General features: G+C 41.8%; 2 protein-coding genes across 5 annotated transcripts in view; one reads left to right on the plus strand and one right to left on the minus strand.

Annotated features, from left to right (window-relative positions):
• ATP6V1A (ATPase H+ transporting V1 subunit A) overlaps nucleotides 1-777 on the minus strand; it is a 61,295-nt gene extending 60,518 nt beyond the window's left edge. The window contains exon 1 of one of the 2 annotated variants that reach the window (XM_075542514.1): nucleotides 682-777. The gene's annotated coding sequence lies outside the window, so the exon portion shown is untranslated. Of the gene's footprint in view, nucleotides 641-681 lie in introns of those variants that run through there. The other variant, XM_075542512.1, reaches the window with a different exon arrangement.
• On the plus strand, nucleotides 341-24,809 carry NAA50 (N-alpha-acetyltransferase 50, NatE catalytic subunit). Of its 3 annotated transcripts, none has more exons than XM_075542515.1 (5): nucleotides 341-390; nucleotides 19,320-19,456; nucleotides 19,869-19,988; nucleotides 20,712-20,778; nucleotides 21,830-24,809. In XM_075542515.1, the coding sequence occupies exons 1-5, from the start codon at nucleotides 356-358 to the stop codon at nucleotides 22,005-22,007; spliced, it is 537 nt and encodes a 178-aa protein (XP_075398630.1). In that variant the 5' UTR covers nucleotides 341-355; the 3' UTR covers nucleotides 22,008-24,809. The 3 variants fall into 3 exon arrangements, with proteins under 3 accessions (XP_075398630.1, XP_075398631.1, XP_075398632.1); XM_075542516.1 differs by lacking the exon at nucleotides 341-390 and adding an exon at nucleotides 862-1,178; XM_075542517.1 differs by lacking the exon at nucleotides 341-390 and adding an exon at nucleotides 862-1,178 and having other exon boundaries at nucleotides 19,323-19,456.
• The last annotated feature ends 1,708 nt before the right edge of the window (nucleotides 24,810-26,517 follow it).

A 26,517-nucleotide genomic window follows, 5' to 3' on the forward strand; every position in this document is an offset into this window, starting at 1 on the left:
CCGCCCGGGCGCGAGGTGCAAGGACCAGTACCGACCACCGACCCGGAGGCTCTGTCACTGCGGGAGGGGAAGGCTTCAGCTGCAGAGGGGGGGCGGGTCCAGTCGCTCACGTGACCCGCGGCCCCGCCCTGCCGCCGTCATTCGCGCGCTCAGCGATCCAGGAGCCTGTGGTGGGTTGTTTTTTTTTTTTGAAGATGGTTGGAATTTTTTTTTTAAGGATTCAATTCCAAGGCCAACAACAACATAAAAAGGTCACTAGGATGACGTTCTGAAGCACAATGTAGGAGGCGTGGATGAAAGGGTTAACGCGCATCGCCAAGGAAGTGACGTTGGCGCCTCGATCTCGGGACCGGAAATGGCGATGGAGTTCCGTCCTCCTGGGGCCCGCCGGTAAAATCCCCAGCCGTAAGATTTGGCCCAATCATGTGATCGCGAAACTTGCGCGTTGGGTGGATGCCAAGTTATCTGTCCGCTTGTTCAGGACGTGTGCTTATTTTTAAAAACTCACTTAACTGGGACTCCCACGGACTTTACGAAGAACAGTGTTTCCAAAATCTCATTAGGAGACCAGAGCACTAGAAGGTCACTCTGGACACGACCTACTGAAGCAGAGGGTTGGGAAAGATGGAGCTCGTTCAAGAGGGAGAAGACAGAAAGGCGTGGGGGAAATCTGCACCTTACCGCTAGCGCAAGCAGGCCATGCCCACGGGTAGTATCGTAAAGAGTGGGAGGAGAATGACGCCAGAGGGCGTCGCTCAGTTAGAAGATGGAGGGCCCGGGACGGAGGGGAAGGGCGGGGGAAGGGTGCGAGGAGGACAGCACTGCGGCTGCGCGAGAGGCGGCGGCCGCGCCGGCGCGCCGAGGGGCGGGGTGAAAGGTCACCGCACGGCGGCGGGTCTGGCTGGCAGCGGCGGGCGGGAGCCGAGCGCTCCGTGTGCACGTGTGGAGAGCGGCGGCCCCAGCGCGGCGGCGGGAGAACCCCCCGCCCCCTCCGGAGCCCCAGGCCCGCGCTCGACTCTCGCCACCTCGGTCCCGGGCTCGAGCTCCGTCGGAGCCCCAGGCGAGGAGGCCGGCTGGTAGGGCTTGAGTGGCCGAGCTCAGGGCGCGGAGAGCTCTGGACGGCGGCGGCGCTGAGATCGGTGGTAAAGACGGCCTCAGCAGGCGGGGAAGATGAAAGGGTGAGGAAGGGCAGCCGGGGAGGGCCCGGCGCTCGGGCGAGGGGCCCGGGAGTGAGGCTGCGGAGGAGGGGAGCGATGCCGGGAGCCGGGCGGGGGGAGCGATTTCAGGGCTTCCCCGTGCACCCCGCGCACGGAGCGGGTGGAGGCAAGATTCGGACTGTTGGCGGGCTGAAGGGGCAGCGGACTCCAGCCCGGGGGGGGCCAGCCGCTCGGCCCTGCGGATAATTGTGGATTGAGTGGGGCAAGAGGGGAGAGCTATTGTGAAGCGCCCGGGCCCCCCGCGCCCGGGAGCGGACTGCCGAGCCGCGGGCTCTGGGCCCGGGCCCGCCAGTCCAGGGGGTGCGAGCGGCCCGATCGCGCTCCCCATTTGGGCTCCGCGCTGCAAACCACACTCTTTGACACCGTGTAGTTCCGTTCACACCGGGGAGGCGTGTAGAACCTTCTGGAGAGGGGGGGGCGGTTTGCAATAAAGAGCATGAAGATGAGTATTAATAAAGACCTAGTGACTCAACTGGATTTGGGTTGGGTCAGAGCGGGTGGAGGAGGGGGAGAGCGCGAGCACAGGAGGCTTGGAGTGCCAAAATGTTTCAGGAAGCGTTGCTGATCAGTAGGTGGGGCTATTGCTTCAGTCGTTTACTATTGCCCCGCGGTGCTGCGGGTGGGGGTGCTCCGTGCCTTCGAAGCTGCTTTCCAGGTGGTTGGCGAAAGTTGTAAAGTTCGATCAGTCAGGTATGCATCGTTTCCCGCTCGGTGGAAATTTAGGATTATTTTGGCTCGACTCTTTTTCAGTTGGGTAAAATGCTTCATGCTTTGAGTTTTAGGACCGCTGCAGCGTTAATTACATAATACTGTGGATGTTTTCATTAAAAGCAACATTGCCTAAAGAAGCTCTCTTTTGAGAGGGACCTTTTCTACCCTGAGGGAAAGAAATGAAAATTATATGAATGTTAATGGCTTTCTAGGGTACTTGAGGGTTTTTTTGTTTTAACAAGTCCGTCAAAGAACTGCCTTTACTTAATGGAGCTTTCCAAACTATTCTAGTAGCCTTTTTCGAATGCCTATAAAGGTCAGTCATCCAAGGTAATCTCATACTACCTAAAAACAAAGGTCAAAATTTGTGTGTGTGTGTGCGCGCGCAGAGGAAGCTAGAAAGTTTAATTTGACCTCGGTCTGTAACATAATTCCTTGTTCTGACTGCTTTAAATGTTGAACGTTATTTCTAATGCTGAATTGTACATTTTATGTTTAAAATCGTTAAAAGTTTAGGCGTTAGGAAATTTTCACTCCCTGCCTGTATTATTTCATAATCAAGTCCTAAAGAGTTCCAGTCAGGAAATTTAAGTGAGGAGAATAGGAACTAGTTTCTGCAGCTGAATAACGATGTAGGAAGTTTGGCTGTTTCGTATATGATTTCAAATGTCGGGAGTTGTTGTTTTCCAAGCACTTTGAATGTGGGTGCTGCTCCTGTGTGTTAGTTGTCAGGCATGTTTGCCTTGTGCTGTTAAGTAACGAGTAACCGAATGAGGCCAAAGAGTTCTCAGTGTGACGCTGCCATCGATTATAAAAGGGAGACACAGAAATTATTCTGAATGTTTACAACCAAGCTGTGCTCCATCTCAGACTTGCTAGGATGCAGTGTTGCTTTTGATACCTGACTTGGCAATGCAGATGGGACCAAACGTATTCATATTCTGCCTTCAATTAGTCTGCACATGGAACAACTGTCTTGTAACTTAAATATGTGTGTGAGCCTACTAGTTGATTGAGCAGATCATCCTCCTCCCTATCAATGAGTAACTGACTGAATTTAGAGGAAAGCTAAGAAAATTTTGTTATTGAGCCCTGTACCTCATGCCAGACACTGTAACAGAAATGAAGAGCCCTGGAGTATACTTTATATCACTTCTTAGTCGAGAGTTGAAGATCTATTAAGAGGTTTCCTCCTTTACCATAAGGTTGCTTTTTTTTTAATGAATCATAGAAAGGGCTTCTCAGATGCCTAGAATTGTGTTCTTAATTTTAAATAGTAAGATGATTTCGTAGATGTAGTCCCACATGAACTAGCTTCCAGGAAAGGACTTTTTATTTTGTGTTTCCAAGTCTGTCCAGTACAGCCCCTGGCAATACACATTGTCAAAAAGATTTTAAGATCCTTGAACTCAAAGACTGTAGCACAGTGCAGTCATTGTTACAGTCCTGACTCTTGACTTTGAAAGGGCCAGTGAAATGAAACAGTCATGATGATGTGGGTCATGTATGAAGTTTTGCATGCTACATTTTTATTCACATTGACAGAGCAGTACATAAAATAGCACAAGAAATCCGATACAATGCAGAACTCCTAACTCTACATCAATCTATTTAAACATTTTTACTTTGTTCTCTATGTTTATCTTTTTGAAACTTATAACTTACTGTTTTGTGTAGGTGTTCTTCAAGTCTGTACCTGTTGGTCATTATTTGAAGCATTAGGATATACCAGTGTAGTAACTTAAGCATTTGTCTTTCCAGTATAGTCGATAACATTTGTAGTTACTAACTGCATGTATTTAAAGGTCCCAGAATTTGAGGTGTATTACAAGACTGTTGTTTCCTTTATGCATAAGTTTGTTTAAAGAACAAGGGACTTTGTGGAAGATAAGCTGATTTGTTTTATCTGTTACTCTTCTCTAAAGAGTACAAACAGCCATGACTGAAGAGGGACTGTAATGATAATAGAAAGCTGAATGAGGCCTAAATTTGTTCTAATTCAAAAACTGTAGCAAGAGAAAAGTTATCCTGATGAAATGCTACTAGAAAATAAAACAGAAGAAATTGCGGTAAGAAGCTAGCTAGCCTATGTTGAAGAACGCAGAATTGCGCTAACTCTGATGGCAGCTTGCTGGAAAGGGGCACTTGGAAGTCTTCATCGGAGTGCTGACTACACGGGTTTCAAAAATTGAGCTGTACACAAGTTTGTATCTTCACTATGTACATGTATTTCAGTAAACCAGGTTTGTTTTAATTATGTTTTATTGCTCTTTTTGTCAGCAAAGTAAACAACAAATACCAAGGTAAAGTAAGGTTCTGCTGCCTTTGTAAACCTGCAGTTCATATTCTTTGCTTTTTTAGAACCAGTGACTTAAGGGATACTGATTGTGGTCATGGATTTGAACAAATAGCTTTGTGATGTCTCCTTTTGTCTGTTGAGACAAATTCATATGTATCACCTACCCGTAACACAATGTAAAGCCCTAATCTAAAGGAGAAATAGAATCCTTGTATAGTTGAGAATATATGTCTACTAGGAATCTTGGGTATATTAATAATAAATGGCTACGTTGCCATTAGTGATGTGACCACAACTCCCTTCCTGAAATTATGGACAACTTTTGGTAAAATCCTGGGCAAAGCAAAATAATCAAGAATCTTTCAGAGTTAAACAGCAGATTTTTAAACCCGTTGTTCAGGCATTCACCTATCACTTCAAGGCATATTCTCTTTACCATGATTTCAAACTTCGTTTCTACTGTTAATGTTAATCTAGGTATGGTCAGAAGTCTAAGGAAACAGGGCTGCTGCCATCTTTGTTTTAATAGCACAATCCTGTTACTGCAGTCCATGGTCAGATTAATTTTACCATGTGCATTAACTGAACCTCCTTTGTAAAACGCTATCTTCCAACATCCATGGGTTTGGTTTTTTTTTTTTGCCAGAACACAGACAGCCGTATTAAATTTCATTTTGCTCCATCCTTGTTTGAGCCCTTTGTAAGTTTTCAACATCCAGCATGTCGCACTCACAGCAAATCTCATTCAGATGCTGGTCTTCCTCAGAAATGCTTATATTAAGGAAATTGAAAAAGTAAATTCATATACGTAAGCAGTTCTAAACATACTTAAAAACTGTCCAAAAACTGACTTGAAATATCACTTTAAAATTTAAAGTTGATTAAAATTTAAAATTCAATTCCCTCAGTTGCATGAGCCACACTCAAATTGCCACTTGTAGCTAATCACTGTTGTATTGGCTACCACAGGCCCAAACATTTTGCCAAAAAAAATTAGGCAATGAATGAAAATTCTGCCGTGGAATCTGTTCCAACTCATGGCAACAACCTTAAAGGAGAGGAAAGCCTCATCTTTCTCCTGCAGAATGACCTGTGGATTTGAACTGCTGGTAACTGCTTGCCCCACACTAACCTGAGTCACCCACTACACCACCAGAGCTGCTTAGCATGATAGAAATACATTTCTTAACCAGATTAGTTTTCAGTCAGGTTGATTCCTAATCTTGGTAACTGCAGGAATGTGTTGCTCCTTGAGGTTTTCTTGGTTGTAACATTAATGGTACAGAATATCAGGCTCATCCTGCCATGGGATGAATCAATCTACTGATCATCAAATGGCTTTCACTCAAGGGCAAGCCATTTGCAATACCTAGTCCATATCCTTAAATGCAGTTTTAACTTTGCTTGTTGATTAGAAGGAAATGGCATTTCTTTATTCCACCAACCCTTTTTCTGACCATTTGTATAATTTTGTGCTTTAATTTGGCCAGTTTTTAATTGGGGTGTTGATTGCCTTAATGTCAAATTACAGAACAAATGTAATGCTCTTTGGAAAGTGAGCTTGAAACACTTCATATTAGTGTATAGTGTCAGAGTGGTTAGTGTAGTACCCAGATCATTTGAAAGAAAATGTTTTACAGGTGACACTTTTTAAATGTTTTATTAGGGGCTCATACAACTCTTATCACAGTCCATACATACATCAATTGTGTAAAGCACTTTTGTGCATTCATTGCCCTCTTCATTCTCAAAGCATTTGCTCGCCACTTAAGCCCTTTGCATCAGGTCCTCTTTTTTTTCCCGCTCCCCCCTCCCTCATGAGCCCTTGATAATTTATGAAGTATTATTTTGTCATATCTTTCCCTGTCCAACGTCTACAGGTGACACTTTTAAACAAGATAACCAAGGGAAATAACGTGTAGTTAGGAGCATTTAAACATTTCCAGGAAATTGTGTTTAAGGTATACTTATTTAAATGAATGCTCTACTTGTATTTTTCTGAGTCAGAGTCAACTTGGTGCAATTGGGGTTTGGTTGTAGGGTATATAGTTGGTTGCTAATAAAGAAACAAAATGTTCGCATTTTAGTTGTTCTCTGACTCAATGTTGAACAGTGAAGTGTTGCTGGGTTCTCCCCTATCTTCATAATCGTTGGTGTAGTTGCGTCTGTTGCCATCTCATTGAGTTTCCCAGACCTTGTTCTTTAGCAAACACTGTCTTTTCTAGCAGTAGATCTAGTCTGCAGACCACGGCCAGCACTTTGAAACCCCCAGCTGCTTCTCAGCAGAAACGGATTTTCTGCTCCCGTGAAGTCTGCGGTCTTGGAAACCCACAGGGGCAATGAATAGGGTTGCCATGAGTTGGAATCAACTAAATGGCAGTGAGAGTTTTGTTTTGTTGTTTAAATAGCTTATTGTTTAATAATTTATTTGGATAAATGTTGAATAATTTTTGAATAAAGGAAGCTTATAGCATTAAATTCAAAGCAATCATGTTTGTTTTTTAACAATCATGTTTTTTAGTGTGCAGCTAATTGGGGTTACTAATTTTCTTGACTTGTGGACTTTGATTTCCTTGTTTTAAGGGAACACCTTGAACCTGAACAGGAAGAGCCAACTATTGTAAGTCTTGTGCCAGCATGTCGCTGCCTTCTCAGAATTCAAGGGGCAGGAGGGCATGCTCTGATAATGTGCCATCGTGGCTGCTGTAGCACTGAATGCATCACATTGGTCAGTTCTCGCCGAGCAGCTCGGACTTTCTATGCACCAAAAAAGAAACGAAACATTGGAGTCACATTTGAACTGTTCTCTCCTTACCCTCTCCCTCAAATGACTCATTCTTTCATAGCGAAAAGTAACGTGGTCCCCACTGTTTTTAGGAAGTCCTTCTCACTGATCCCACACCCCGAAAAACGTGTTTATTTGTACCTGTTTGCTTATGTTGCTTCTTTACTCCTACTGGTCTTTAAGACCTTCACCCTCTTTTTAAAAGGTCCCTGTCCACTGTTTCTGAGTGTCCTTACTGACAGTGGACCAGCCGATATTGTTACTTAATGGACGCACTAGCTCTGTAAGGGGATGGGGGGGGGGCACCATAGTCTGTTGTTGCAAAAACAGTGTCGAAGAGAGCCAGGGACACAGAGATGGTTGATATTTCTGGGATTTTTTTTTTTAAGTAATTTTGTATGGCTGAAAAACTTGAGGTGGGGTGGGGAAATTCACAACGTGAAGGAGAGAGAGGGCTAGACCAATACTTGTAGCTCAGTAGTGAAGAACTTTATATGTAGTGCTCAAAAAAGAAAAAGAAATACCATCAAGTCAATTTCAACTTATAGTGGCCTTATAGGACCAGGGTAGGATCGCTCTTGTGCGTTTCTGAGAATGTAACTAACTCTTTAAGGGAATAGAAAAACCTCATCTTTCTCCAGCAAAACAGCTTGTGGTTAACAATGCAACACATAGCCGCTATGCTACCAGGGCTCCTGTAAGTTAGGTTAATTTTATTTATTGAATCATGTACAGCTGGCTGTTCAAAGATTTTAAACAGAAAAGGGCATTTTAAAAGATGGTTATCACTGCACTGTGGTGGATTTGTCTCCATGACTTATCTTAATTACCATCATTTTTCATTGCCAAGGAGTTGATACTGGCTTCTAGCTTATGGTTTCTGAGACTTGTAATTCTTTTTTTAAAACATTTTATTGTGGCTCATACAACTCTTATCACAATCCACACATACATCAATTGTGTAAAGCACCATCTGTACATTCTTTGCCCTCATCATTTTCAAAGCATTTGCTCTCCACTTAAACCCTTGGCATCAGGTCCTCTTTTTTTTTTTCCTCTCCCTCCCTGCTCCCCCCTCCCTCATGATCCCTTGATAATTTATAAATTATTTTGTCATATCTTGCCCTGTCCGACGTCTCCCTTTACCCCCTTTTCTGTTGTCTGTCCCCCAGGGAAGAGGTCACATGTAAATCCTTGTAATCGGTTCCCCCTTTCCAATCCACTCACCCTCTACCCTCCCAGTATTGCCCCTCACACCCCTGGTCATGAAGGGATATCTGCCCTGGATTCGACTTGTAATTCTTCACAGGAGTAGAAAGCCATGTCACTGCTCTACCAAGGCTCCTTATCCAGTTGCCTGTTGGAATTGAAGCTGAGGTGATGGTCTAAAGTGCCGAAAGAATTTGTTAGTAGGTGTCATTAGTGGGCTCCAGCTCATAGTGTGACCTTGTGCACAACTCAACAAAGCGCTGCCTGGTTCTATACCATCTGCGTGTCCATTGTTGCTGTCACTGTGCCCATCTCTTTGTGGGCCTTTATTGCACACTCTCTTACCGAGCTGATGTCCCTTTCCAGGCACGATAACATGTCTGAAATAGGTCTCACCCACCTCACTTCAAAGGAGCGTTCTGGCCGAACTTAAGTTAGGTCAAATTGGTTTGTTCTGGTAATGCATAGTACTTTAAATATCCTTTGCCAACAACATAGTTCAGATGCACTGGTTCTCCTGTGACATAATAGAAGTAAAATGTCTAGGGAGCAGAATTGATGGATAAAAATGAAGCATAAAGGTGTACATATAAAAATCTTAGAATTCTGTATTGTATGAATTCTGGGACTACTTATTAAAAAATGAGCTGATACCAAGGGCTCAAGTAGAAAGCAAATGTTTTGAGAATGATGATGGCAACAAATGTACAAATGTGCTTGACACAATGGATGGATGGTTGGATGGTTTTAAGAGTTGTACGAGCCCCCAATAAAATGATCTTTTAAAAAAAAGAGAGAGACCAAAACTGGGAAGGACCTCTCCTAATTGAAGATGTCAGTCACCATGGGAAATATTCTCAACGACTAATTTTGTTTTTTAATGTTGTTTTGGGTAGAAATGTCCATGTATGTATTTAGCACTTCTAGTCTCCAAATAATTGGAGATATTTTTGCACCCCTGATTGTGGTCCCACAACTTGGTGAGGTACCTGCTAACCCTCTAAAATAGTAACTTTCAACTAGAAGGAGCAAATCCCCCAATACTTGTTAACATCTGGGAACATTTTTGGTTGTCAGCTGAACAGTGGTACTTACTGGCATCTTCGTGAGTAGAGGCCAGGCATCCTGCTAAATATCTTACAATCGTTAATTCATCCCTCGGAACAAAGAATTATCCAGCCAGTGACCGTAATACTGAGATTGAAAAACCCTATTCTAGAATTTAGTTAAAATGAAGAGAAAGCCTGTCGTTTGTATTAAGGATATAGGCATTTTCAGATTTAAGTAATTTACCAATTTTTTCAAATATTTGAGGTACTGTCCTATGTCTTAAAGTTTAGGAAATCTAGCTTCTTCCTGCTACCCAATGGGGGGAAATAATCCGACTCAATACCAGCACAAAGCAGAAAAGGTCTGTTGTCATGTGAAACTACTTTTTGCCGTGTTTGTTGATCTGTTGCAAAGGCTTCTCAGAACTCATTTACAATACTCAAAGTTAGGGGGTTTATAAGATAACCATTTTTTTTTTGTCCTAAGTGGCTCTTCTTATGCTGAAAGGCCTTCTGGGTTGAGCCACTTGGTCCCTCTACCTTGGTCCCATTGAACAAATACTACTTTAAAAACCTGATAGATGCCCAAAGGGAATTCCACTCAGCAAGCCAGTCTTTTACTCAAAGGCACTGAGCTTTACTTATCTGGTCTGTGGAGGCCACTACTCCATCCCATAGGCTCCCTCAGTGCTACCATCACTCGATCTTTTTTGTTTCTATTTTATTATTTTGTAAATAGTGTTATCGGGTGGTCTTAGAGCTCTTCTAACAATCTGTACATCAGTTGTATCAAGCACCTTTGTACATATATTGCCGTCATTTTCAAAACATTTTCTTTCCCCTTGAACCCTTGGTATCAGCTCCTCTTCTTTTCCCTCCCTCCCCCACCCTACCACCCTCATGAACCCTTGATAAAATATAAATTATTGTTTTCATATCATACACTGTCTGCTGTCTCACTTCACACAGGTTTACTGTTGTTCGTTGGGATAGGAGGGGGCTGTTATATGTCAGTCCTTGCTTTCGGTTCCCCCCTTGTTCCCCACCCTACCCTCATGGTATTGATACTCCCATTGCAGCTCCTGGGGATTTATCTGCCCTGATAAACTACAGGACATTACCAAACTCCCCAAGCCCCTTGAAATATTTTTACCAAAGAACTGTGGTCATACTTTGGGTCTTGTTAAAATTTTATGCAAATGTACCTTAAGGTACGCATCTAAGTATTTTGGAGGGAGGCCATCTAAGAACATTGAGGAATAAAGGTAACTCCTTTATAAAAGAATATGAGGTGGCTAATGTAGCTTGTTTGTGGGAATTCAAATATAGGCTTGAGTCTGTCTTTATTGACAACTAACTATACATTGTAGGTAAGTTCATCTATAATGTCTAAAATAAAGAAGTATACATGCCTCTAGAGGTGTTGTTTTTTCTTCTTAAAGATCTCTTCTAGGTCAGATCAGATACTCTACATAAGAAGTAACCCAACTAATTAAAACTTTGTGCCAAGATATACTTAATACCCATTCAAAGTATATGTGGTTATTCTTTAAATTTTTCTGTACTTGAGCTAACGTGTCATGGTGGTGCAGTAGGTAAAAACATTGTGCTGTTGACTGAAAGGTTAGTGGTTCAAGCCCACAGGCTACTCCTTGGGATAAAGATGAAGCTGGTGCTTCTGTAAAGATTTATAGACTCAGAACCCTGTGAAGTAGTTGCTATGAGTTAGACTTTACTTGATGGCAGTGGGTATATTTGACTTTTACTTTTTGCTTTGTAACTTGGAATGTCACAATTTATGAAGATCCAGTTTTTATGGCCATGTCTCCATCTTGTGGTCTTTCAGAATATTACCACTAAATTTTGTTCCTCCAAGTATGAGCAGAATTGGCATTACTTTACTAACTAACTTCCATTGAGTGCTTGCTTAATGATGTTAAGGCGCCGGTGGCTTAAGGTTAAGTATTGGACTGCTATCCACAAAGCCGCTTATTCACACACACCATTGCTCTGCAGGAGAAAGATAAGGTTGTTTGCTCCCACTAAGGCTTACAATCTTGCAGTCCTTATTTAGGTCCGGAAGAGTCCGAATCAACTTGATTTGTCTTATTTTAGAGAATGACGATTTAATCAATGCTGTCTTCAGTTTTCTGTAGCTAGGGTCTAAACGTTAATGCCAACAGGGGCTAAGGAAATAAGTTAACGAATAAAGCAAGAGAAGCTAAATTTAAGTATCGTGTAAAGTCAAAAGATATAAATACTAATAAACAACTTAATTTAAGATTCAAAACTGAATCAAAACATGTGGCCAATTGGCTGGGTTTACTTCAGGCCAGTAATAATAGATCTAAATAATGTGAAGTTTATTTAAATAGTATAAAGTATAAATGTAAGGCAAATATCAATCCAGGTTTCAGAGTCATACAAACTTAAATTTGCATTGTGGCTCTTGTGCTTATAGCACACATATTGAAGCCGTAGTGTACCACAGGAGCCCTGGCTGCTAAACCGCAGTCAGCAGTTTAAAACCACCGCTGCCCCGCAAGAGAGAGCTGAGCCTCTCTACTCTGGTAAACATGTAGCCTCTGAAGCCCACAGTTCTAGTCTGTCCTATAGGGTCACTGTGAGTCTAAATGAACTTAATGACAGTGAGTAGTTTGCGTCTCTAATAGTGTAGCATAGCCTAATTGGGAAAATTTATTATTTTTAGGTAAAACCTACTCTATTCACAAGATGTTTTTTCAGATGGCCTATTCTACTTCTCTGTACCCATTTTCAGTTCTTCCTTATTAGATTTCTCAAATTCAGAAATGTCTGACCCTCTGCCTTTTAAAAAAATCATTGGGGCTCTTAACAGCATTTATAACAATCCTTACATCAATTGTATCAAGCACATTTGTACATATGTTGCCATCATCATTTCCAAAACATTTTCTTTCTACTTGAGCCCTTGGTATCAGCTCTGTTTTTTCCCCTCCATCCCCCACCGTTCCACCCTGGTGAACCCTTGATAATTTAAAAATTATTTTTATTTTCATATTTTGCACCATCCACTGTCACCTTTCACCCACGTTTCTGTTGTTCGTCCCCTTCAGAGGGGGGTGTACATCTATCATTGCAATCGGTCCCCACATTCTCCACCTTCCCCCTACCCTCATGTTATCAGTACTCACAATATTGGTCCTGAGGGGTTTATCTGTCCTGGATTCTGTGTGTCAAGAGCTCTTATCTGTACATGCTCCGTCCGGTCTAGCCAGATTTGTTAGCTAGGACTGGGGTTATGATAGTGGGATGGAGGAAGCATTAATGAACTAGTGGAGTGGTATGTGTTTTGTCTGTGCTATACTGCTCTCTGGCCGGCTCTTTCCTTCCTGTGACTGTTCTGTGAGGGGATGTTCAGTTGTCTGCAGATGGGCTTTGGGTGTTGTGATACTTGATCCAGTGGGCACCTTGTGATTACATGGGTTGGTGTGATTCTACCACGTGAGCTTTGTTGCTTCTGCTGGATGGCTGCTTGTTTAACTTCAAGCCTTTAAGACCCCAGATGCTGTATCTTGTAATAGCTGGGGCTTTCTTCACCACATTACCTTATACAGCCATTATGTCTTCAGCGATCATGTCAGAAAGATGAGTATCACAGGATGCCAGGTTATTAGAACAAAGTGTTCTTGCACTGAGGGAGCATTTGAGTGGGCCTTCTGATTTTAACTGGTGAGCTTTGGAAACCAGTCTTGAGTTTTGTGATACTGCTTCTCCAAGTTTTCCCCCTCCTGTTTGGGTAATCTTTCTCAGACATCCTTATGGACATCCTGTTCCCCTAAAATTCTATTCTTTATGATGGTTCTGTTCCTGAATCTTTTCAATGCAGACATTTTTGGTAGTCTGCTCTTATGTGGTCACAGCATGTACATTATGCCATTAATTTCTATTCAAGGAAACAATTCTCCAAAGCTATTATAAAAGAGAATTCTTTCTTTACAGAGTAATTTTAAAAGATTAAATTTATTCCTACCCTCTACTATCTGTTTTCATCTACTTAATATTGTCTCCAATTACTTAAGGCAACATTTAAACTGCATTAGGCTTTATTCAAACATGTTTGACACTGGTTTTGATGAATAAAAGTCCTTGGATCATACTTAAACCACAGACCAAAAACTCTCCTGGGACTGAGGAGGTGCAGGACCAGACAGATTAGAAGGATCATTCTTATCCAACTCTCATTCAACTTCTACAAACTGAAAGCTTCAGACAACTAGAAATGGAGAAGCTACAGGGTGGGTGGTGGTGGGTTTTTTGTTTGTTTGTTTGTTTGTTTGTTTGTTTGTTTTTGATCATTTTATTGGGGGCTCATATCTCTTATCCATTGTGTCAAGTATATTTGTACATTTGTTGATGTCATCTTTTTGTGGTTTTTTTTAAAGTTTTATTAGTGGCTCATACAACTCTTCACAATCCATACATACATCAATTGTGTAAAGCACATCTGTACATTCATTGCCTTCATCATTTTCAAAACATTTGTTCTCCACTTAAGCCCTTGGCATCAGGCCCTCTTTTTTTTCCCCTCCCTCATGAGCCTTTGATAATTTATAAATTATTATTTTGTCATATCTTGCCCTGTCTGACATCTCCCTTCACCCATTTTTCTGTTGTCTGTCCCCCAGGGAGGAGGTCACATGTAGATCCTTGTAATCAGTTCCCTCTTTCCAACCCACTCTCGCTCTACCCTCCCAGTATTGCCACTTACCCCTGGTCCTGAAGGGATCATCTGCCCTGGATTCCCTGTGTTTCCAGTTCCTATCTGTACCAGTGTACATCCTCTGGTCTAGCCAGACTTGCAAGGTAGAATTGGGATTATGATAGAGCAGGGGGAAGCATTTAGGAACTAGAGGGAAACTGTATTCTTCATCAGTGCGATATCGCACCTTGACTGGCTCATCTCTTCCCCTAGACCCCTCTGCAAGGGCATCTCCAGTGGCCGACAAATGGGCTTTGGGTCTCCACTCTGCACTGCCCCCTTCATTCAGTATGGTAAGATATTTTTGTTCTGATGATGCTTATACCTGATCCCTTCGACACCTCATGATCGCACAGGCTGGTGTGCTTCTTCTACGTGGGCTTTGTTGCTTCTGAGCTAGATGGCCGCTTGTTTACCTTCAAGCCTTTAAGACCCCAGACACTATCTCTTTTAATAGCCGGACACCATCAGCTTTCTTTGCCACATTTGCTTATGCACCCGTTTGTCCTCAGCGATCATATCATGGAGGTGTGCACCCAATGATACAATTTTTTGTTCTTTGATGCTTGATAACTGATCCCTTCAGAACCTGGTGATCCCACAGGCCTGTGTGCTTCTTCCATGTGGGCTTTGTTAGCTTCTGAGCTAGATGGCCGTTAGTTTATCTTCAAGCCTTTAAGACCCCAGACCCTATATCTTTGATAGCCAGGTACCATCAGCTTTCTTCACCACATTTGCTTATTCACCCGCTTTGTCATCAGCGGTTGTGTCTGGAGGGTGAGCATCATAGAATGCCAATTTAATAGAAGAAAGTATTCTTGCATTGATGGAGTACTTCAGTGGAGGCCCATTGTCCTTCTGCTACCTTAATACTAAACCTATAAATATAGGCACATAGATCTATTTCCCCATCCTCATATATAAATATATATGTATATGTACATGTCTTTATCTAGACTTCTATAAATACCCTTTACCTCCCAGCTCTTTCCTCTATTTCCTTGACTTTCCTCCTGCCCCGCTATCATACTCAGTCCCCATTTCAACAATTCCTCTTGGTAACATTACCCTTGATAATGCCCAACCAGACCTCCCACACCCACCTCACTACCAATTTGAATCACTTGTTCTTCCCTTGTCCCTGGGTTTGTTAACACCACTTCCTTTCCCCCCACCTCTCCCTATCCCATTTTCCCCGGAACTGTCAGTCCAGTTGTTTGTCCTCCAGATTGTGCATCCAGCCTATCTTATTTAGACAGACCTGCGGACATAATAACATGCAGAAAAACAAGACAGAGCAAAACCAAGCAACAATATACAACAAACCACTGACAAAGAACAAGACAAAACACAACAAGAAAGAAAAGCTTGTAGTTAGTTAAAGGATTGTTTGTTGGCCTTCAGGAGTATTTTCCAGTCCAGTCTGTTGGGGCACCCCACCCTGGCCCCAAAGTCTACCTTCAGCATTCCCTGGGGACCTTGCCGCTCTGTTCCCTTGCTGTTCCACTGCACTTCCCCAGTGCTTTGTTTCTGTGTGGTGGGGTCAGGTCTGGCTCAGTTCCCACACTGTGTCTCCGGTGCTGTCCCACGCAGGACCATGGGTGGTAGTGGTGGGTTTTTGTAAGGATTGAAGGTCTTACCTTGTTTTACTTGTTTTTCAAAACAGTAAAGAATTAAAGAAACTAGTCCTTTTTACTGTATCAGTATCAAAAATATCTGACAAATACAAAAGTAAGAGTATAGTAAGCCATCATGTTTTGTCATTCAACTCCATTAAGTCCTATTAATTCCCGTGTGGTTATTTCATAATCGCCTAAACCAGTGATTCTCAACCTTCTAATGCTTCAACCCTTTAATAGAGTTCCTCATGCTGTGGTGAACCCCCCAATCATAAAATCATTTTCATTGCTACTTCATAACTATAATTTTGATACTGGTATGAATCGGGAGACCCCTGTGAAAGGGTTTGTGAGAACCGCTGGCAAAACCAGACTCACTGCCATTGAGTCGATTCCAACTCAGAGCAACTCTTTAGGACCGCGTAGAACTAGCACTTTGGCTTTCTAAGACTTTAAATTATCGTGGAGTTGCACAGCTTCATCTTTCTCCTCACGAGCCGCTGATACATTCAAACTGCTGATCTTGCCGTTAAACCCTGTTGTTGTTTTTTGGGGTTTTTGTTGGGTTTTTTTTTTTTCTCTTCAGATTTTGTATTAGTTTCATAGGTCTGCCATCGCAGAATGCCATAAATTGATAAATTTGAAACACAGAAAGTTACTGCCACAGTTCTGGATTCAGGGTATGTGCAAGTCCATATTCTCCAAAAGCTTTAGGGGGTGAACTTGTCTCTCAATCTGTTAACTCTGGATATTCTTGCTATTCCTGTCCTGTCCCTTTGTCTGCCTGTCAGACCCTACTTGCCAACCCTAAAAGTGCAATCAGCCACAGTTCTTTATTCCACTTTTTGGTGTACAGGTCTAAAGAGTTTTGAGTAACTCTCTTCAGGCCCTTTTCTAGTTCAGCCCCACATGCATCTTCAGGGGTCCCATCTGTTTCTGTCCCCTATAGTTTGTACTTAAATTGACTCATCAAATGTACACTTGATTTAAGTATTAGCAATTCTAAAAAAACAGACTCACACACCATCAAGTGCTGCCAATGAGTTGGTTCTGACTCATTAGCAACCTGAGACTAAAATTCTGTGATCTTTTTCTAGAGACAGGGCGGGTTGGTTTTAGTTGCTGTTGGCTAGAATAGAGCCCTGGAAAGCTTGCGCGTTGGCCTCCTAAACCCAAGGTCAGGGGCTCAAACCCACAGGGGCAGTTCTGCCTTGGGGTCACTGAGTCAGAATCAGCTTGATGGCAATGAGTTAAGCTATATAAAAAGACAAACCAGGCAAATGTATGGAGACCAAAGTTTGCTGGTATGGAAGTGGGGTGGTGGGTGGGTTAGTGATGAATAGTGTGTTTCCATATACACAGATGTGTGTGAGGGGTAAAGCACGATGAGTAAGAATAGGGTGACACCACTGTTTACTGTAACTGCAGTCAATAAGTTGGACAGGTAGGTAAAAAGTTGAACACAGGGAACTTCTAAAAGTTCTTTGGAAAATGGAATTTTTCCATTAACTTTTGAAGCCCTCTTTATTTACAAACAAAGAGCCTCTGAGGCTCCTGGTGTAACCAGCAACCTCGTGGAAGTTGGTTCCTTGGTTTGGCGGTCTAGGATCACAGTTTAATGGGGCGTCCTAGTTCACCGGTATTTAGTACTGCCGTTCCTCTTCCTCCTCTATTTGCCTTGGGTCTATGAATGGTCATCCAAGAGACAACAGCTATCCACCATTCACTTGGAGCAAGAGAGAAGAGAGGAAGGGAAAATGGGATGTATGACAATTGCCTTTGGGAACAATTGGTGCTGTTGCCATGAGACTAGATGATACCACTAATAAAACATTTTAAAATCAAAGATTCAATAGAAGAACTTTGATGAGGGGGAAATTGTTGCTCTTGAAAGCTCTGTGTGCGCAAAGTACAGCTGCCAAATAGGGGTTTCCTGGCTGTGGCCTTTCAGGTACAGATTGCCAAGTACGTCTGTAAACTTAGTCCTCGAGCCCTTAACTCTGTGCCACATGGGGACTCTAAAACCCACTAGATTTTAATCAGGAAAGGGTTTGTGGCAAAATAGTATTTTACTATGATCTTAACAATTGGGAAAAGGACATGAATTCCATATGAGAAAATTGTAATAGTAAGGTTCTTAGAAAATGACAATGTTCGCTTGGTTTGGAAATAAAGATCCATATGAGTAGAAATTGGAGAGGGCTTGAGCAAGAAAATCTCAGTGTTACTCATTAAGATATCCACATCTTAACACTGGCTGCTAGGACTCTTGATATGCTGAGACAAGATTTGCAAACTTTCAGATTTGACAGAGAACTTTATACTATTTTGTTGTTGCTAACAGAAGTGCTTAAAGCAGAATATCTTCCCCTTTATTTTTCCTTCTAACTTCTTTAGCAAAGAGAGTAGTCTCCAAACTGATCAAAATACTTAGTATTGATAGCCATTTTGGGTGTCATAACGAAGGGAGCAGTCCTTCCAGGCAATTAGCCGGGCATTCCATTGCCTCCTCCTGTTTCTGACGCTCCTCTCCCTGTTGCTGCAGGCAAATATAAACCCATTATTGTGCCTTACATGACTGCTTACAAGCTCTTGAAACTCCAGGCGTGACACAGTGATCAAGGGGGTAGAGCAGAAGCACTAGTCGTGATAGTTAACCAGTTGACTGAGATGCCCCAGGAAGTTAAGAACCTAAATCACCCCCCACCGAAGGAACCCAGTCCTGTGAAGTATTTGTTTGTTCATAAGCAGCCTTTCACGGCTATTCTTCCAGCCCCCAGCCATTGTTGTACAGATACCTTTTTTGACCTTGACTTTCAGACAGTGGTGTAGATTTATAATATGGATTCCCTTGTTCCATTCCCGGCTGGAGTCCAGCAATATGGATTTTTCATTTGCCTCTTAATGCTGTTTCTGGACCAGTGACTATTCTATGTGCATATTTGGATTGTTTTCTTATAATAAATTTCTAGAAGTAGGATTATTGGGATAGTGGAGTTTTTTGGGTTTTTTTACTATAAAATGCTAGATTATCCTCCAGAGGTACCTGTTTACAGTTAAACTGTAAACTGTTAAACTCACTAATATAAAGTCCATTCTGATTCATATCAACCCTGTGCAGTTTCCAAGGGTGAGAATCTTTACAGGAACAGAGAGCCTCATCTTTCTTGTCGATCATAACGGTTCCCCACTGGTATGATAGGGCTAGACATTGAGCTTCCAACTGTATTGGCGGTGGTTGAACCCAACAGGTACTCAACGAGGAAAGATGAGTCTCTCCGTTCCCATACAGATGTACTGTTTGGGAAACCCTATATAGTGTCACTGAGTCTGAATTGACTAGAGAGAAGTGGGTGTGGTTATAGATCATCAGTCTTTTGATCAGCAATAGATGTCTAAAAAGAAAGTTTGAATATTTATGGTGGAATGGTTTTCTAAGCTTGTTACTTTTTGTATACTACATTTGTGTTTAAATGTATACATATGTAAAAAGCTGTGGGTTACAATCTGGACTGAATGGCTGACAAAATTTGCTTAGAAAATGATAGTCTTTCGAAGAATATAGTCACTGTGAAAGGATTGACTATATTGCTAATGTGAACAAAAGCTTGGTGCCTTTAAAAATGTTCGCCTTTAAAATATGTCTGCCTTCATTTGTTGAGTTATTGAGTACATTTTGTTTGTTCCAGTAGCCGGATCGAGTTGGGAGACGTGACTCCACACAATATCAAGCAGTTGAAGAGATTAAATCAGGTCATCTTTCCAGTCAGCTACAATGACAAGTTCTACAAGGATGTGCTGGAGGTTGGCGAGCTAGCAAAACTTGGTATACAATGTTTTTTTCTCCCTCTCCCTTCATTTGCCAATACATATGCTTGATATCTGTATTGTTTTTAAGTACTTGAGCAGATTTAGACAACTAAGCTAATCTCCTTTATACAGGAAAAATGCAAGCCTATTCTTGGGTAAGGGGGGGCGGATCTTGAAAATATAAAATGAGATAAAAACGAGATGCTTATTTTTAAAATAAAATTTGCTGTGTGGCTTCGTATAATTTCACTTCTTATCTAAATGTCTGAAAGGAAGATTTAAATTTCTCAAGACAGTGTAGGAGGCTTGGGGGTGGGGTTGTTGGTTAGATTTTCAGAATGGTAAAGGTTCAGTCCTGATAAGGGGAGTGAGAAAGCTACATGTATTTGTTTGCTTTGGGGTTTATATTTTTGCATTTTCTCTGGCAGCGTATTTCAATGACATTGCAGTTGGTGCTGTATGCTGCCGAGTGGATCAGTCACAGAATCAGAAGAGACTTTACATCATGACTCTAGGATGTCTGGCACCTTACCGAAGGCTAGGAATAGGTAAAGATTGTGGGTTTTGTTCTGTTGTACTTGAAGAAGGCATACAAATGACACTGTCACTGATGCTGACTGGTTGACTAAGTCACCATTTATTTTACGAATGCTAGGAAATATTTCCTGAGTTCTACAAATTATGATGAACACATTTTAAGCACCAACCCAAACCAGCTGTAGGTGAGTTGATTCCAACTTAGGGTGACCTCAGATAGGTTACAGTAGAACTACGTGTGCTCCATTAGATTACAAAGGGCTGGGTTCCCCTCCCCCCCCTCTCCCCCCCCCCCCCCCCCCCCCAGTGGATGGCCAGACAGATACAGAGGCTGCTGTGTAGACTCAAACTGGCAACTTTTGGAGTACCAGCCAAGCCTATTAATTTAGCTATTTGTACCCTGTAGGGACTACCCATAAAAAATTGTGTTTATTCACTTGGAAGCCTGCCCTATAGAGATGTGTTATTTGTATCTCTTTGCTTTTACTATTTTGCTTTGCTTTCTCTTCAGCTGAAAGAGGTTATGTGTAAAAGTTTTTCTGCTAGCATTTTTTAACCATGTGTAAATATTAGTGAAGACAAATTTGGGAAATAAGAATTTCTTGCCATGAGTTGAAATCAACTCTGACAACTAACAATAGTGGGTACTTTATACATTATATTTATAATCGCCAAGTCCGTGTGCTGAAATAACAAGACTTTGTCATTTAAAAATTAATATTCTTTGTTTCTAGGAACTAAAATGTTAAATCATGTCTTAAACATCTGTGAAAAAGACGGCACTTTTGATAACATCTATCTGTAAGTAAAATAATTTTTATCTGCAATTAATAGGAATCAATGTTCTTATCTGAAATACTAATAAATTGACAAAAGATTTTACAAGGATTTTAAAAATCATGGCACATATTTTATAATTTAATTAGAAGCACCATAGAAGTAGTTATTACAGGGCTTTGGGTTGGCCAGTTGGTGGTTTTTTATTTTCACAAGTAGATAAACTGAAATAAGACTCATGCATGCTTTGCTTTATGATGTGAGGGTAGGAGCTCTGAAGTCACTGGGATGAGACCAAGATTAAAATTCAGGTCTTCAGAGTGAGCTTTCTCTGTTACTTAAAGGCTACCAGTGAGTGCTCTTAGAGTAGTTTGATGTTGAAAATCAGATGGGACCACCTAGCAAGAAGGATGCGACTTGCCTCAACAGAAGCCTTGGATTAAGAACCAAGGAAGACTTCAGTAATAACCACTGATAAGTCTTCTATATTCATAGTAAGGTTATTGTGCTTTTTAGCTTACAAAGGTATTAATGTTATCTGGGGGAAGAAATGAGGAAATTCAAATGATCATTTACCCAAAACAGACTTTTTTTTAATTGACTAGAAAAGATGATATTCAAGTATTTGAGTCCTAGGTAGAGGGGATTTATTTTGGCCTCATTTATTTTTCCCGTCATGTTTCAATATGTCACTTATAGGGTTGTTTAACCCATTTTAAGTTTCAGACTCTCATCTCTCCTAATAGTAAATGTTAGCTAGGCGTGGTGGGTAAACAGTATAATCAAGTGTCAGAATTTCACCCAGGTGCTTTGCTAATGTGAGAGCTTGGCTTTTTAGAGGCATGGTGGCTTAGTAGCTATGCATTGGGCTGCTAACTACAACAGTTTGGATTTTTAATAAAATACAAACGCCACAAGTATTGCCTTTGAGTTGATTCCAACAATAGGACAGACTGAGAAAAATCAGCTTTCTGCTTCTGGACAGTTTACTATCTCAGAAAGTCATGGGGGTAGTCCTTTTATCTGTAGAGAAAACTTAAAAGTCGATTTTTTTTTAATGCCCTTTGTATTTCAGGCACGTCCAGATCAGCAATGAGTCAGCAATCGACTTCTACAGGAAGTTTGGCTTTGAGATTATTGAGACAAAGAAGAACTACTATAAGAGGATAGAGCCCGCGGATGCGCATGTGCTCCAGAAAAACCTCAAAATCCCTTCTGGCCAGAGCGCAGATGTGCAGAAGATAGACAACTGAACGCGTGACAAACGGACTTTCTTGCACTTGCTTGTCGCCAAATAAAAGAGAGGCCCGTTGATTTTCCCCCCTCTTTCTTTGAAGGCTTTCCCTCCTCCTCCTCCTCCTCCTTGTGACTCTTCTCCTTTCCTTTCCTCTAAAAGATTTCAGACTTTCAAGGACTTCAAAAATCATGTTTGGATAGTTTTTGTTCTCTGACTTTTGTGAGATGGTTCGATGGAAAGAAGGACGCAGTAGAGTAGAGCTGTCGTTTCACAGTTCAGATGTTGGGGTCCCAAGATTTGGGGTGTTCAATACTTTCAGGATTTTTTGCAGATTTTTTTAAATGCCCTGCTTTCACATTGAAGGGCAGAGCCTACAAAGTAGCAGATATTTCAAAGAGGAGAAGCAGCAGCAGCAACGTCTTGTTCTCATTCAGTCACGTTGAGTGAGTGGTCCTTTGGGTTTTCAGACTCTCTGTGGGGTGCCATCCTGAGACATTGCCTTCGCCCCACCTCAGTCCTTCTGAGCCCTGTCTCCAGAACTGGACCCCTGTGCGCCTTGTCAGAAATACTCAGCTGGTTTGTTGTGGGTTTGTTTGGTTTGGAGCAGTCCTTTCCTCTCCTCCTGTTGGTGGGTAAGGGTGGGTGGGCAGTTTGGGTGGGTTGTGTTAGATATTTTGGTCTTAGTATTTGAGGTGAAGGGCTTTCTGCTGATGAGTGGGCTGCTTGGTAGCAGGTTGATTTCCCCTGCTCCGGATCGTTACTAGTGGCATTAACTGTTAGTGTGTGGGCTGGGGAGATTATTTTTTTTTTAATGTCCCAGCTAGACATAAGGCCTTTACCTGCTTCCAGAGGTTTGTTGTGATTTCCATTTTGATCTGGTCCTTTGACTTCAGTAAGCCCAACAATAGTTTGTCCAACCTTAGAGATCGATGCTCCACAGGTCGCTATCCTCCAACAAACCTGAAGCAGGTGTTCTCACCAGCACAGTAAAAAGTACCTAGAAGGAAACGCTTGTGGCCTTTGTGGCACAAGAAGCACACTGAATGTGGCTGGCACAGGTGGCCTAGCCTGTGGCCATTAGGAGTCTGACAGTACAGAGGCAGGAACATCTAGCCAGTGTTTGGGAAAGAGCATCATTGCGCTGTGGCGTGTCTGTTGGAGGACATCCAGATTTGTTTGCACGCTGTGCCTGCACCATGGAGCCAGGATTTGGAAAGGGGGCGGTTGTTTGAATATAATGCTTCTCTTCTCGGGAAGACACAAGTCTAGAGGTGTTCATGCACATTGCCACTGTGACCTGCTCTATTGACCAGACTGATTGATGCCAGATTCTTTTCTGGCGTATAGGAAATGGATTTGACGGGTTGATAGCTTGTTGCAATTGGGAGACAGCTGAAAGTCTCATCGTCCAATCTCTAATATTTATAATTTTTTATATTGCCAATACTGATAGCCCAGCAAGGTGTTTTCATTGGACTGAAACACTGCGCAGGGCTTGGATTTTCTGTCTTTGACTTTAAAATAAGTCTCCTCTCAGCAAACATGTTAAATGACAAAAAGATTTGGTATAATGTTTTTGCACTTGTTGTAATCTTAATTACTTGTTGTAATCTTACTGGAGAAAATGTGAACGAACAATAGACTTCATCGGTCTTCCTGAGTGCCAAGACTAATAGAGAGGAGAGAGAATTGGCAAGTGTGTCTGGAGGGGTCTAATCTTGAGATAGGAAAACCGTAGGAAGAGCACAATGGTTTCTTGAGTATTGGTTCCGAAGCAGTCCAAATGCTAAAAGAGATTTAGCATAAAGCACCTTTAATGGTAAATTCTGATGGCTGTTGCCAAGAAAAGAGTGCTTTGAGTTTCAGAAAGCATCATTTGTTTGAAGGAAAATTTAACATTTTTCTTAAAGTCCCAGGAGCAAAACAGCGATTTTGACATGTAAATGAATTGGAGATCACACTGCCTCTGTTTCTATAACCATTTCAATTGGAGTATCTAATCAGTCCAATGAATTTATCCCTACATGTGGTTATTGAAAACAAAATATCTGCCACATGTTATTTCAACAGGGGAAGGACATAAATGTTGAATCCAGGATGTAGAATTTCTTTCCCCACTCAAGTTAGTAGCTTAAACTAAATTGCAAAGGTTTGTAGAGAGCGAATTCTCGTACATCTAGCTTGTATTAAATTGTTCTACCCATTCATGGAGGAGAAAGAGGAGGAGAACCGAGGTAACAGCAGCTCAGCCCTAGTTCGTATGACCATGAGTCAGTCAGTAAATACTGAAATAATGTCCCATGTTGTTTATTGGGATGTATGAAAAAAAAACCTTGTTTGAGGTAAGAGAATTCTGTTAACTTTAAACTCACAGACCTGCCCGTCATGTTTTTCAGGACAGAGCTCTTTTACTTGGGCAAATAGGTAAAAATCATACTGGGAGGGGTAGGGGGATACTGATGGAATTACGTTTGGGTCTAAAAGAATCTGCAGAGAAATCTATGCAAAAACATAATTTGCTCCCGTTCATTTTCATTAGGGGAAAGAAGTTCTGAAATTTTCCCAGAGCAATTTACTCATCCACTGAAAGTCCTCTGAAAAACAGAACTACTGGGAAACCATGGTGTGTGCTGGTGGAAAAGAAAAGCTCCCTCAGTTTTTGGAGGGAATAACTTTTAAAATACTTAAATGGCTAAGTTGACTTGGTGCAGTCAAGAATTAAACTTGTCAATTTTAACGTTGCTGTTATATCTGAAATAAACTTGCGTGATGTTCTGGTAATGATCTGTGATGTCTGGTAAAAGTTAAAACCCCCGCATTTCGGTGTCTTCCATATCGTATGCTGGGTCAACAAGTACTGTCACACACAGTCATTTAATGTTTGTCATGCTTTATCTACATTTATTTCCTTCATATCTAATTCAAAAATCATTCAAATAAACCAACTAATTTGAAATAAGAAACAAAATAGGTGTAATCAAGGCCTTCTTCCTCAGACTCCCTAAAATCTGATAGAAACACTCCTCGGTTTTTGGGTCATGTCTAATTGTTTACACATGTAACCATAACATTTTTCAATGAAGTAAGTGATGATTGCATACTAGGTGTTTGGTTTTGAGGAGCATCTTTCCACAAATGCTTCCCAATAAACTGGCACAAATATTAATGATACATATACATAATTACCTCAAAACTTTAGACTCTTTGATCTTTAGTCAGTTATAGGGACTATCATAACACCTCAGCTTTTTCAAAGTTACATGAGATAGTACATGTAAAATTTTGAAATACAGAAAATGGCACTTGTATCCTAAGTGTTTAGTTTTTAGTATCTCCAGCGCATGTTACAGTCTCTTGACAGCTGCTTCCATCAGCATTGGTAGTGGATCTGAGCGAGACAAAACCCATGGCAATTTCAGCCTCTTCTCCACTTACCACGACGTTAACTATTGTGAGGATCCCTTTGTGAAGGTTCTGGTCGTCTTCACCTTGAGTTGTAATCCATTTTGTAGGTCGCAATCCTTGAGCTTCATTCAGCAAGAGCTTCAAGTCTTTGCTTTCAGGTGATCCTTGTGGATGGGATTGAAATGTGGGTTCTGATTACATATAAAACCTGAAAAACATGCCCACTGCCAGCAACTTGATTTCAACTCATAACAGCCAGAAGAGCTAGTGCCTGGGTTACATTGATATAGTTGTGGTTGAATTCAAAGCCTGCTGCCATATTGGGCCAACGGGACGGACTCAGTAACCCTATTAAGCCACATTCTTTAATCTGGTTTCAGATATGACTTGTTACTGCGTTGTTGGTCACACCACTTCTCAGATAATGTGGGAGGAGGCTACACAGGATTTGGAAAACAGGAAATGGAGACCGACATCCACACTGTACAGAGAATGCTATTTTTTATTGACAACTAAGGCTCCTGAGTACACACATTCAATACTCCATTACTGTATCCAAAGGTCTACCATTGGAATCACCTAGAGGCACCTGGAAAGACCAATCTGCCATCTGAAACCCCCATGGAGCAGGGTGTCTATGCACGGGGTCCCCTGAATCACATGAAGCCTGATGGTTGGGACAGTTACTACATTGCTCTGAAGGGCTTGTTTTCCGACAGGGTCAGGGCAAAGACTTCCCTCATTGCTTTGCTAGTTCAGTGATTTGAACTTGCTGTGGAATTTTTGGTTATTGCAGTTGTGAGCGATGGAAATATGTTAGACACAAATACTGGGAACGTTACAAGATACCAAGTATCTTCGGAACTTCAAAAGGAAACATTGAATTAACAGTGGAGACCATGAAAACCCATTTATATCTAGCCTGCCTTAGTTATCCGGTGCTGCTACGTCACACAGGTGGATAGTTTGTTGGTTTAAAATCTATAGGAGGCTGCAAGTCTGAATTCGGTGTGCCACCTCAAGAACGCTTTCTTGCAGAGACCCAAAGGACAAATTTTGCACTTAGCTCTTGCTTGGTAGTAAGAGGTCCCTGCCCTGTAATTCTATACCTGGAGAAGGTT

This window comes from Tenrec ecaudatus, chromosome 2 (genome assembly GCF_050624435.1).
Source record: "Tenrec ecaudatus isolate mTenEca1 chromosome 2, mTenEca1.hap1, whole genome shotgun sequence".
In the NCBI taxonomy this organism is placed as follows: Eukaryota; Metazoa; Chordata; class Mammalia; order Afrosoricida; family Tenrecidae; genus Tenrec; species Tenrec ecaudatus.